We start from the raw sequence: 14,015 nt of genomic DNA, 5'->3' as shown, positions 1-14,015 counted from the left end.
ACACATGTGCATGATGCTCCAAAATGGAAACTTTTCAAACTTCTGTTGATTCCAAGTAATTTTCATACCATCGTACCTCAAAGGCTCTAAATCAATGATCCAATAAAAATATTTCGTTTTTCTTTCATACCTATGTAAAGAGAAAAATGTGTCTGGCTCCTAATTCAAAAGACAATAAATCTAATTCTGCTTTTTTTTGGATACACTTCTATATAACTTTAGTATGACATTATGAGAGTTGGAAGGGACATATCACTTAGTACACCCATACCTCACCAGTAACTCCTTCTAAATGATCACTAAGTAGTGGTCATCTAGCCACTGACTAAAGGTTTCAGGTAAAATGGAAGTCACTGTATCAAGGTCTTATCCTATTTCCCTAATTATTAGTCTTCACCTACCAAAATAGTTAGCATTTACTTATCTGTGTGCATACTATTTCTGCTGTACAAACTCTAAGTTCCTTGAGGGCAGGGGATTCATTTTTTTTTCTGTTGGTATCCTCAGGGCCTAGCACAGAACTTGGCACATAACAGGTCTTACATAAATGTGTGTTGAACTCAACCAAGAAGCAGCCCATCCATTTGATTTTTTTTTAAACTCTAATTTTAAGGAAACTTATTTAGTAGTCAAGCAGAAATCTGTCTCTTTGTACCTTATGCCCACTGCTTTTAGTTCATTTGTATGGGGTCCAATATATAAAGTCTACATCCTCTTCCCGGCGATAGCTCTTTAAATCGTTAAGATGCCGATCATATCCTCTTCTCAGACTTTCTTTATCCAAGCTAAACAATTGTAGTTCTTTCACCTAACCCAAATATAACACAGCTTACAATCCATTTATGGACTGTACACTATCCATTTATGATGTCCTCTTTATAATGAAATAGAACACACTTACTGAGCCTCTACTATGTGCAAGGAATAGTATTAGTTGCTATGGGGGAAGGGGTAGGCACAAAGAGAACCATGACTTATCCAAGATGAGAGGCAAGACAGAAAAATGAAAGAATAAAAAATGCCAAGAAGTAGCCATACATGATTATTTATCTATGAGAAGTAGGCAAAAAATGCTGCATGAATTGAGAGAGGAACTTATCAGTGTGGGTTGGAATGGTGTGGGAAGGCACACAGAATCTGAGAGTAAGAAGGGAGATGAAGAGATCTGATGATCTACTCTAACTGCTTTATTTTAGAGAAAGAAAATGAGACCCGGAAGAGAAATGGCTTGTCCAAGATCATACAGGTAACATGAACCAAGTTTTTGCCTCCACACACAGACAACTTTTGAAGTAACACTCTGCATCCTCCTTAGTTTTGGAGGATGTACAGGATTTGAAATGAGAAGATACATGAGGGGTTATCTAGGTAGGAGATAGGCAAGAAGAACAACAATGAAAGTATGGAGAACTGAATGCCAGAAACATGTGGAAGCCAAGTAAGGAGACAGATTTGGCTGTGGCAAATGCTTTGGGAAGGTGAGTAATTAAGCAAGAGGGCTGAAAACACATACTGTAGACAGGATGAACAGGGTATGAAGGCCAAACTGAGTAGTCTGGAAGCAGAAATTCTCTAAGCTCACCGTGGCCACTTGGAATCCTTAAATTCTGTTCAAAATCCAATTCAAACACACAGCTTGGCCCACCCTGCTCGGTATGCTCCTCTATTAGAAGACCTTGTATGTTTTGCACGCATCTGTACATGTGAATGTTACATAGTCCTCACCCCCAACAGATAGAATAAAACCTTCTAGAGGGAAAAGGAACTCTGTGCATCTTCACCACTTAGCAAAGTGGCTTACAAAAATAGAATAGGCACTTAATCAACTCTTACTTACTAATATGATTATTTTATCCAGTCTACAACATATACTTACATCTTCATTCCAGTCTTCTGTTGTCCACTCTTCCATAGAGCTCTTCCATGCCCCTGCTGGAAAAAAAAAAAAAGTAAGTACAGAGTATACTTTTTACTTCAGGTGTCTCATGGTTCCACTCTAAACTCCATCTCATATGAAGCAAAGGGATGTTTTAGGTCATCATCAATTCAGTTTAATAGTTACTGTGCAGGGGGGGAAAGAGTCATTGCGTATACAAGTACACTGTTGGCAAGGTTGAAAAATGGGCTAACCATTCTGGGGATAAAATTGGCTTTAACCAAGAAAGTTACCAACTATTATTCATAGATACCAAATACTAGGATTGATGGGTTAAAGGCAGAAAGGACTAATTTATAAGGAAATATTAACAGCAACACCTTTTTTGAAATGCAAAAATTTAGAAACAACTGATGGACATTATGTTACACGAATGTACTAGAATGTTATCATGGCATAAAAAACACAAATGAGGAGAAATTGAGTGGAACTCTGAAAGGTTTTAAAAAATTGAAATAGTAGCTCAATGGAACAGACTAGACAAGATTTTTTTTTAATCGCTAAACTCATTAATGTAGTGCAATAAACCCAAAACATAAATTACACAGGAAAGATCTCAATATGTGACCAGAATTACTGGGAGAAACCACAAAGAAGTCAGATCGAAATTAGCTAGTAAATAAGCATTTACTAAGCACCTAGTATGTGCCAGGCACTGTGCTGGGGGCTGGTATATAAAGAAAGGCAAAAGATAGTCACTGACTACTAGGAACTCACAACCTAATGTTAAAGAAAACATGCAAATAACTATCCACATACAAAATATGTACAGGAAAAATTAGAAATAATAAACAGAAAGAGGGCACTAGAATTTAGAAGGATTGAGAAATGTTTCCTGTAGAAAGTGAGATTTAAGTTGGAACTTGAAGGAATCCAGGAGACAGAAATGGGGAGAAACTCAGAGAAACCTAGGCAGGAATTCTGTCCAGGGGGAGAGCCAGGAAAATGCCTAGAGCCAAGAGACAGAGTTCGAGGAACAGCAAAGAGGCAGTATCACTGGATTACACGGTACATAAGAGTAGAGTAAGGTATAGTAAGACTGGAAAGGTGGGACTGGAAAGGTGGGGGGAGGGGAGAGCATATGTAGAGCTTTGAATGCCAAAGGATTTTATAATTCATCCTCTATGTGATGGAGAGCCACTGAAGTTTCCTGGGCATTAGAGTGAGATGGTGAGACCTCCTACGCAGGAAGATCACTTGATAGCTGAGTGGAAGATGGACTGAGGTGGGGAGACCTGCAGCAAGGAGACCAACTGCAGACTACTGGAATGGTCTAGGCATGTGGCGATAGGGGTATTCAAGAGATAGTATTATGTAAAATGGATATGCCTGGGCAACAGATTAGATAATGGGAGGTAAAAGACAGTGAGAAGAATGACATTGAGCGCAAGTCTGAGGGACTAGGAGGATAGTGGTGCCCCCTAAAGAAATATAGTTGGGAAGGTGGTAAAAGCTGAGGGAAAAGATACTAAGTTCAATATGGGACATATTGAGTTTAAGATACCTACAAGGATATCCAGTTCAAGATATGTTATGAAGTATTTATCTCATGCCAGATGTCATGGGCTAAACACCAGGAATACAAAGAGGGCAAAAACCTGACCTCAAGGAGCGAAAATTCAAAAGAAGGAGACAAGCAAACAACTACGTCTCAAAGGAAAGGCTTTATTAAAATGGCAAGGAATGGGAAAGGCCTCTTGTAGAAGGGAGAATTTGAACGTGAGTCTTAAAAGGAGCCAGGAGACGGAGGTAAGGAATGAGAACCTTCCAGGCACAGAGAACAGCCAATCACAGCAGAAAGGCCAGTGACATTGGCACACAGAGTGTGGAAGTGAATATAAAGTCTAAGAAAATTGGAAAAGTCTTAAAGTGCCAAGTTATAAAGAACTTTAAAAAGACAAATGGAATTTTTTATTTGATCTTGGGGGTAACGGGGAGCCAAAGGGTTTACTGAGTAGGAGGGTAACATGCTCAGTCCTTTGCTAAAGGACTTGCACCAGGTTGTTAGTGTCAGAAGAGAAAAGGGGACATGTACTGATGAGGCTGTCATCATAGTAACAATAAGAATTGACAAAAAATTGGACATGTGGGGTAAGCGCAAGTGAGGAGTGGGAGCATGAGAGAGTACTCAGAATAGTAACAGGGAAGATGGGGAGGCTTGGGAGGAAAAATGATGAGTTCTGTTTTAGACAGCTTGATTTTTAGATATTGAAGGGAAATTCAGTTTAACTTCAGTGATATATAATAGGAAGCAGCACATACAAGATAAGTGCTGGAAAAACATTTCTAGGAATCACCTACAATAGACAATTGAATCCAAGAAAGTTCATGAGATAACGAAATGAGTTAGAATTTTAGGAGAAAAGAGAATGGCAAAGGACAGTCACCAGTTGGTGGGTGTGACCTGGAGGAAGATCCATTAAAAGATATAAGCCATTATGCCTCACTAAATTCAAAACAGACTTGAATCTGAACAGAAGAGTAAAGAACATATAATTTTTTTAAAATTAGAAAACTAAATCAGATATTGTTAAAAGGTGAATTCTTAACCAAGCAAGGGACAAAAGTGATTTACAGAAGACAATCTAGATAACAGTTATTACACGAACAAGCTCTTTTGCAACTAGGATAAAAAGGGAAGAGGTCAATTAGAAAAAAAAAATTTTGTATCCAGTGGCGCTGATAAGTATTTGCTATCTAAAATATATATGAAACTAACAGAAATAAGTAAAATGCAATGGATATTTAGACGGTCAAATTGTAAACTAATAAAAACCATATAAAATGATGCTACTAATCAGCAATAAGAGAAGTGGAAATAAAACAACCCTAAGGTTTCACAACAAAGCACTTAGAGATGACAAAAGAAAGGAACAGTGAAAGCTGGAGGAATTAGGGGAAAATGGGTGCACTAAAGCACTGTTGGAGCTATTAAGTGGTACAACCATCATGGAAAGGAATTTTGAACTACACAAAAGAATGCTTAAATGACCAATCCAAAAGATTTCATGGCAGTGCAACTATTGCAAGAATGTCAATGACTAAAAAAAAGCCCTGTATAAATCAAAATTACGTACATATTTTTGTGCATATATTTGTGCTAGCCAAGAAATAGAAACAAAGTACATACCTATCAACTGGGGAATGTTCAAACAAATTGTATGTGAACGTAATGGAATACTACTGTGATGGAATAAAAGATTAATATGATGAATATAGAAAAACATAGTTTTATTTTTAGTATTTATGTCACTGTTCTCAAACTTTTTGGCCCCAGGACCCCTTTACACTTTTAAAAAATTACCAAGAATCCCTCCACCCAGAGAGTTTTTGTTTATATGGGATATATCTATCAATGTTTAACTTTAGAAATTAGAACAGTTTTGACCTCTCAGATACCCTAAAAGGGTCTGGCAACATAAGGGGTCCTCAGAAAACACTTTGAGAATTACTGGAATAACTGAAGCAAGCAGAATCAGAAAAACAATACACACAATGACTACAACAATGTGGAAAAAAATTTAAAAAAATTAATTGTTCTTTGCACGTACATTGTTGTAGTCATTGTGTGTATTGTTTCTCTGATTCTGCTTGCTTCAGTTATTCCAGCAAGAAAAAACATTGAGCTAAAGTAACCAGCATATCAAAAAATGTCTTGATAATATGCTGTTTTCCACCCCCCTGGCCTCTTAACCTCTGCAAAGAATCAAGGGAGAGATTTCTTCTGTGTCTCTTCTTTGGGGTAAAACTTTGATATTTTGTGCCACTTCCATTTCTGTTATTTTTTTTTTTAATTTTAAAGGCCTCATGTGTGTCTTTGTTTAGAGTGGTGCTCAGATGTTTTATAGTTTCTTATTGCAAATCTGTAATCTTTTTCTAGAAGCTTTTCCTATTTTTTGTTCATATTTTATAAAATACAGTTGATTTATGTTTAACCTTTCAGTAGCCAGTCTTTGACATGAGTTAAGATTTTTCTTGATAAGTACATCGAATTGTGCCATTTGTGAATCACTAATAATTTATTTTCATACCTTGTCATTATAATAGCAGTAATAAAGCATCAAATGAAGTTGGCTATATTAAAAAAGTGTTTTATATGCCTGGAGTTTAATAATAATAGGATTTCTATAGTGCTTTAAGGGGCATAAAAACACTTTTTTAAAATTGCAAACGGATGCTACATTGTATCAAAGACTATTTATAAATTGATAAGTGTAATTTTAATGATCCTAATATCAACCCATCCCTTTAATTTGTAGGATCTTAGGAAGCTTTTATATAAATGCTATTTAATAGAATATAACAAAATATTTTTTTTGAATTCTAATTTGATATTTTTATGTCAGTATTTATAAAATTTGCCTAAACTTTTTTTTTTTGCCCTTGACAGATTCTGGGACTAAAATTTGGTTTGCCACATTTGAATAATATATTGTTTTTATGTTTATTAGCTATATATATCAGTAGGGAATGGTAAAGACCACAGAATACTTTAGCTGTCTGGGGCAAAAGAATTAAAGAGATGTTCCTCCTTGAGGAGCAGATGACAGAAAGAAGATAGTCTAGTACTTCTTGGTTTCTTTTTTGGGGGGGCGGGCAGGGCAATTGGGGTTAAGTGACTTGCCCAAGGTCACACAGCTAGTACATGTGTCAAGTGTCTGAGGCTGAATTTGAACTTGGGTCCGCCTGACTCCAGGGCCGGTGCTCTACTCAACTGTGCCACCTAGCTGCCCCTAGACTAGTACTTTTGTGCCACTTCCATTTCTGTTATTTTTTTTTGTTATTGTTCTTTGCACGTACATTGTCGCTCTTTTGGCTAATATGACAGAAAAGGAAAATGACAAACTTGGAGGGGATGTGAGAAAATTGGGGTACAAATGCACTATTGGTGGAGTTGTGAAATAGCGCAATCATTTTGGAGAAGAATTTGGAACTATGTCCAAAAGGCTATAAACTATACAGATTCTTTGAACCACAAATACCACTACAAGGGTCTGCATCCCAAAGCAGGGGGAAAAGGGGACAAGACATTGTAGAAAAATATTTATAGCAAATCTTTTTTGTGGTGGCAAAGAACTGAAAATTGAGAGGATGCCCATCAACTGGGGAATGGATGAACAAGATGTCATATATGATTGTGATGTGCTATAAGAAGAGACAAACAATTGCAGTCCACATCCAGAGAAAGAACCATGGAGTCTGAATGCAGATTGAAGCACACTATTTTCTCTCTCTCTTTTTTGTTTTGTTTTTTCTTTCTTGTGCTTTTCTTTTCTTCTGATTCTTCTTTCACAACATGACTAATGGGGAAATATGTTTAATATGATTGTATGCTGTCTTGGGGAAGGGGGGAGGGAATTTGGAATTCAAAATCTTGTAAAAGTGAATGCTGAAATCTACCTTTGCATATAATTGGAGAAAATAAAATACTATTAAGTGTGGTGGGGTGGGGGTGGGGGAGAGAATGAAGAGCACGATGCTATAAGAAAAACCTGCAAAGTTGTACATAAACTGATACAACGTAAGGTGAGCAAAACAGTATACAGAGTAAATGCAGTATTGTATGATGATCAACTGTGAATGACTTAGCTATTCTCAACCTAAATTAAATTACTTATTCAGTGCCATACCAATCAAACTACCAAAAAATTATTTTATAGACCTAGAAAAAACACTAACAAAATTCATCTGGAAGAAGAAAAGGCCCAGAATATCAAGGGAATTAATGAAAAGAAGTGCAAGGGAAGCTGGCCTAGCTGTACCAGTTCTTAAATTGTATTATAAAGCAGCAATCATCAAAACTACTTGGTATTGGCTAAGAAATAAGAGGGGTGGATCAGTGGAATAGGTTAGGCATGTAACACACAACACTGTCCAAGACTATAGCAATCTGGCATAAGAACTCAGTATTTAACAAAAACTGCTGGGAAAATTAGAAAGCAGTATGGCAGAAACTAGGCACAGACCAACATCTTACACCCTATACCAAGATAAAGTCAAAATGGGTACGTGATTTAGATATAAAGATTGATACTACAAGTAAATTAGGACAGCAACGAATAGTTTACTTGTCAGATCTATGGAGAAGAAAAGAATTTATGACCAAATGAGATAGAGAACATTATGAAATACAAAATGGATGATTTTGATTACATTAAATAGAAAAGTTTTGGCACAAAGACCAACACAACCAAGATTAAAATGGAAGCAGAAAGCTGGGAAACAATTTTTACAACTAATTTCTCTAATAAATGCCTCATCTCTAAAATATATAGAGAACTGAGTCAAATTTAAAAGAATACAAGTCATTCCCTAATTGAGAAATGGTCAAAGGATATGAACAGGCACTTTTCAGAGGAAGAAATTAAAGTTCTCTATAGTCATATGAAAAAATGCTCTAAATCACTATTGATTAGAGAAATGTAAATCAAAACAACTCTGAGATACATCACATCTATCAGAACGGCTGACATGACAAAACGGGAAAATGGTAAATGTTGGAGAAGATGTGGGAAAACTGGAACACTAATGCATTGTTGGTGGAATTGTGAATTCAGCCAACCATTCTGAAGAGCAATTTGGAACTATGCCCAAAGGACTAAAATTGTGCATACGCTTTGATCCAGCAATACCACTTCTAGGGCTGTATCCCAAAGAGATCATAAAAATGAGAAAAGGACTCACATGTACAAAAACATTTATAGCAACTCTTTTTGTAATGGCAAAGAAGTGAAAATTGAGGGGATACCCACCAACTGAGGAATGGCTGAATAAGTTGTGGTATATGAATGTAATGGAATACTATTGTGCTATAAAAAATGATGAGCAAGAGGACTTCAGAAAAACCTGGAAAGACTTATATGAACTGATGCAGAGAGAAATGAGCAGAACCAGGAGAACATTGTACATAGTAATAGCCACACTGTATGATGAGTGACTGACAGATTTAGCCCTTCTCAACAATGCAAGGATTTTAGACAACTCCAAAAGACTCATGATGGAAAATGCTATCCACATCCAGAAAAAGAACTTTGGAGTCTAGAAGCATACTATTTGTTCTCCTTTTCCTCTGTTGTTTTGTTTTGGTTCTTTTTTTTCATGGTTCCTCCCATTAGTTCTAAGTCTTCTTTATATCATGACTAATGTGAAAATATGTTTAATATGAATGTATAAGTAGAACCTTTAACAAATTACACACCAACTTGGGGAGGGGGGAAGAGAAAATTCAAAACTTAAAATCTTACGGAAGTGAATGTTAAAAACTAAAAGTAAAAAACCACAATCCTACAATATGTTGTTTACAGGAAATGCATTTGAAATCGGGAAACATGGGGTAAAGGTAAAAGGCTGGAGCAAAATATATTATGCTTCAGCTGAACTAACAAAAGCAGCGGTAGCAATCCTAATCTCAGACAAAGCAAAAGCAAAAAGAGACCTAATTAAAAAAGATAAGGAAGGAAACTATATCCTCCTAAAAGACACCATAGACAAAGAAGTAGTATCATTACTAAACATATATGCACCAAGTGGTATAGAATCCAAATTCTTGGAGAAGTTAAGGGAGTTACAGGAAGAAATAGCAAAACTATAAGAGTGGGAGGGGGCGGGGGGGAAGAAGGGATGACCTCAACCTCCCCCTCTCCAAACTAGATAAACCTAACCTCAAAATATACAAGAAAGAAGTTAAAGGAGGTGAATAGAATTTTACAAAAATTAGATATGGTAGACCTCTGGAGAAAAGGAATATACCTTTTTCTCAGCGGTACATGGCACCTACACAAAAACTGACCATGTACTAGGGCATAAAAACCTCACAATCCAGTGCAGAATGACAGAAATATTAAATGCATTCTTTTCAGACCATGGTGCAATAAAAATTATATATAATAAAGGGCCATGGAAAGATAGACTAAAAATTAATTGGAAAGTAAATAATCTAATCCTCAAGAATAAGTGGGTCAAACAACAAATCATATAAAAACAATCAATAACTTCATCCAAGAGAATGACAATAATGAGACAACATAGCAAAACTTACAGGATGCAGTGAAAGCAGTTCTTAGGATTAGTTTTATATCTCTGAATGCTTACATAAATAAAATAGAAAGAGATCAATGAATTGGGCATGCAACAAAAAAAAGCTAGAAAAAGAACAAATTAAAAATCCCCAATTAAATGCCAAATTAGAAATACTGAAAACCAAAGGTGAGATTAATAAAATTGAAATTATGAAAACTATTGAACTAATAAATAAAAGTAACAGCTGGTTTTACGAAAAAAAAAATAAAATAAACAAACTTTTGGTTAATTTGATTTTAAAAAAGAAAGAAAACCAAATAAACAGTATCAAAAACGAAAAGGGTGAATTCACCACCAATGAAGAGGAAATTAAAACAATAATTAGGCACTATTTTGCCCAACTGTATGCCAATAAGTTTGACAATCTTAGTGAAATAGATGGGCATTTACAAAAATATAAATTGCCCAGATTAACAGAAGAGGAAGTAAAATACTTAAATAACTCCATCTCAGAAAAAGAAATTGAACAAGTCATCAACAAACTCCCTAGGAAAAAAATTTCCAGGGCCAGATGGATTTATATGTGAATTCTATCCACCATTTAAAGAACAATTAATTTCCATACTTTATAGACTATTGAGGAAAATAGGCAAAGAAGTCCTCCCAAGTTCTTTTAATGATACAAACATGGTACTGATACCTAAACCAGGAAAAGTCAAAACAGAGATAGAAAATTATAGACCAATTTTATTAATAAATACAGAAGCAAAAATTTTAAATAAAATATTAGCAAAAAGATTATAGCAAACGATCATGAGAATACACTATCATAAGGTAGGATTTATACCAGGAATGCAGGGCTGGTCCAATATTATGAAAACTATCTGCATAATTGATATCAACAACAAAACTAACAGGAAGCACATGATTATCTCAATGGATGCAGAAAAGGCTTTTGAGAAAAAACAACAGCCATGCCTATTAAAAACACTAGAGAGCACAGGAATAAATGGAGCCTTCCTTAAAATGGTAAGTAGCATCTACCTAAAAACAGCAGCAAGCATTATGTGTGATGAGGATAAGCTAGAAGCATTTCCAATAAGATGAGGGCTTTTGAAACAAGGATGTCCATCATCACCACTGTTATTCAATATGCTACTAGAAACGCTGGCTTTAGCAACAAAAGAAAAAGAAATTGAAGGAACTAGATTAGACAAAGAAGAAACTAAGCTATTATTCTTTGCAGATGATATGATGATATACTTAGAGAATCCTAGAGAATCAAGTGAAAAACTACTTGAAATAATAAACAATTTCAGCAAAAGTTGCAGGATATAAAATAAACCCACACAAATCCTTGGGATTTCTATATTACTAATAAAGCCCAACAGCAAGAGATAGAACAAGAAATTCTAATTAAAAGTTACTATAGACATTACAAAATATTTGGAGTCTACCTGCCAAAAAACCCCAGGAACTATATGAACACATTTACAAAGCACTTTTCACAAAAATAAAATACAATCAAGAAAAAGAGATGAAATAGCAAAAAGCAGGAGTAGCAACCATGATTTCGGAAAAGGCAACAATAAAAGTAGACTTAATTAAAATTGTAATTAAAGGTACCATAATGAACTGATATATATGCACCCAAAAGCATATCATTTAAAGGAAAAGCCAATCAATTTATAGCAAGAAATAGAATTTATAATAATTGGACTTCTCAATGATTCCTCTTAGGCCAAGATAAATGAAATTAAAATACAAGTGAGAAAGACTTGTTGAGGACTTGGAAGACATTTTACAAGCCTTAGTCTCTAGTGATTACTTAATGTAAAAAGAAAGGAATATACCTATTTCTCAGCCATACATGGTACATTTACAAAACCTGACTACATATTAGGGCATTAAAAAAACTGAAAAATGTTAAACGCCCTTGATGACAACAGTACAACAAAAATTATATTCAATAAATGTCCCTTATATAAATGAATAAAAATCAAAGCCCAGATACCTTAATATAAAAAATTTAGTGGTCAATGAACAAATCATAGAAACAACAGAAAATTTCATCGAAGAACATGACAAAAGATTAAAACTTTTAATATACAAAGCAGTCCTAAATGGAAAACTTAAATCTTTAAACAATTTTAATAACCAAAAAGAGGAAGAGAAGAGAAAAAGGAACTGGTCACAGAAAACCAAACTGAAAAAACCCAATCGAACACACACACACACACACACACACACACACACACATAGATACACAAAACACAACACCCCACCAAACTCCCAAAAAACTGAAAATCAAAAAATTAACAAAATTGAAAGGGAGGAAAAACAGTAAGATACACCATTAACCAGTCTGACTAAAAGAGACCAGAAAACAATTTTCCAGTATAAAAAAAAAACCAATGAAAAAAACCAAAAGAAACGCTTTTGTCCAATTACGTAGCAATTGTTTTTAAAGGACCAAACAGATTTGAGGGTGAATTCCAAGAAAAACTGAAAGAAAAAGTAATCCAAATACTACATAAACTTTTTATAAAAACAGGAAAGCCAGGTTCTTACCGAATTCCTTCTATAATAGAAATATGGTTGACACTTAAATAGGGAAACTGTAGACCGGCATTCCAAAAAAAAAAAAAAAATGACACAAACATTTTAAATAAATTATGAGCAAAGAAATAAAATGTAGTATATGTAACATGTAGTTGATGATTGAGTATCATCAAGATTCTAGAATATGATGAGAGAGAATTTTTTTTAAAGAACAAAAAGTTGGTATATTAGGAAAATTTTAAGCAAAATAAACCAGTGATACCAAAAGCAATAAAAATCACATGACTATATCAACATGGTCAAGGCATTAAAAAAAATACAACTCTCATTTCTGTTAAAAACACTAAAAAGCACAGAATCTTTCTTTAATATGGTAAACAGCAGCTATCTTTAAGATCAAAAATACTATTATGTAATGGAGATAAATTAGAGCCCTTTGCAATAAAGAGTAAAGCAAAGATGTCCATTACTACTATTACTATTTGACAGTGTTACAAATAATGGCTCTATCAATAAGACAAGAAAAAAAAAACTGAGAAAATAAGCACACTTTCTGGAAAAGACAGGATAAGAACACCAACAAGTTGATTTAAAAGAAATTTGAAAATACTAACACATGTAGCAAGATATAAAATAAAACTACACAAAATTTTGGTTTTATATTATTACCCACAAAATTCTAGAGCAATATAGAGAAAAACAAATTCTTCAAATTAACTGTAGAATGTATAAATTGCTTTATGGATGGAGTCATGCCAATTAAATTTACTTTTTCAATGGCATATAAATCAAACTACCACCAAAACATATTCAAAATACACAAGAACAAAAGGTCAAAAATCTCAAGGAAAAATACAGAAAAAAAGAGAAAAGGAAAGTGGCCCAGCAGTACTAGATTTCAAGCTATTACTACAAAGCTGTAATCATCATAACAATTTGATATTTGAAAAGTCTGTTAGTGAAACAAATTAGGTATATAACATACAAAAGCAAACATAGTAATAAGTGTTCAATAAACTTAAAAGACCACAACTACTTCATAAGAGTTCATTAGTTGACAAAAACTGGGAAAACTAGAAAACAGCCTAGCAGAAATTAGGTTTAGACTAAAATTTACCATCATAAACCACAATAAGTTCCAAATGGGTCACATTAAAAGGTCACTTAAAAAACAAATTACAGGAGCAAGAAAGAAAATAACTTTCATACTGATGGATAGAAGAATTCAAGACCAGAGAAAGGATAGAGCACTCCACAGAAGATACGACACAATTTTTTTTAATTTAAATTTATTTATTTAACATATTTGGTTTTCAGCATTGATTTTCACAACAGTTTGAATTACAAATTTTCTCCCCATTTCCACCCCCCCCCCACTCCAAGATGGCATATATTCTGGTTGCCCTGTTCCCCAGTCAGCCCTCCCCTCTATCACCCCTCTCCCCTCTCATCCCCTTTTCCCTTCCTTTCTTGTAGGGCAAGATAAATTTCTACGCCC

At 34.6% G+C, this 14,015-nt stretch overlaps 1 protein-coding gene across 1 annotated transcript in view; it reads right to left on the bottom strand.

The window, feature by feature from the left end:
- The window catches only part of UBAP2 (ubiquitin associated protein 2), a 126,945-nt gene that overhangs the window by 45,542 nt on the left and 67,388 nt on the right, over positions 1 to 14,015 (bottom strand). The window contains 1 exon segment of the mRNA XM_036739113.1: positions 1,877 to 1,932. Coding sequence (XP_036595008.1) covers positions 1,877 to 1,932 — 56 coding nt within the window.

The sequence above is a fragment of the Trichosurus vulpecula genome, chromosome 1 (assembly GCF_011100635.1).
Source record: "Trichosurus vulpecula isolate mTriVul1 chromosome 1, mTriVul1.pri, whole genome shotgun sequence".
NCBI classification, from domain to species: domain Eukaryota; kingdom Metazoa; phylum Chordata; class Mammalia; order Diprotodontia; family Phalangeridae; genus Trichosurus; species Trichosurus vulpecula.
This window is presented reverse-complemented; position numbering and strand designations above follow the sequence as displayed.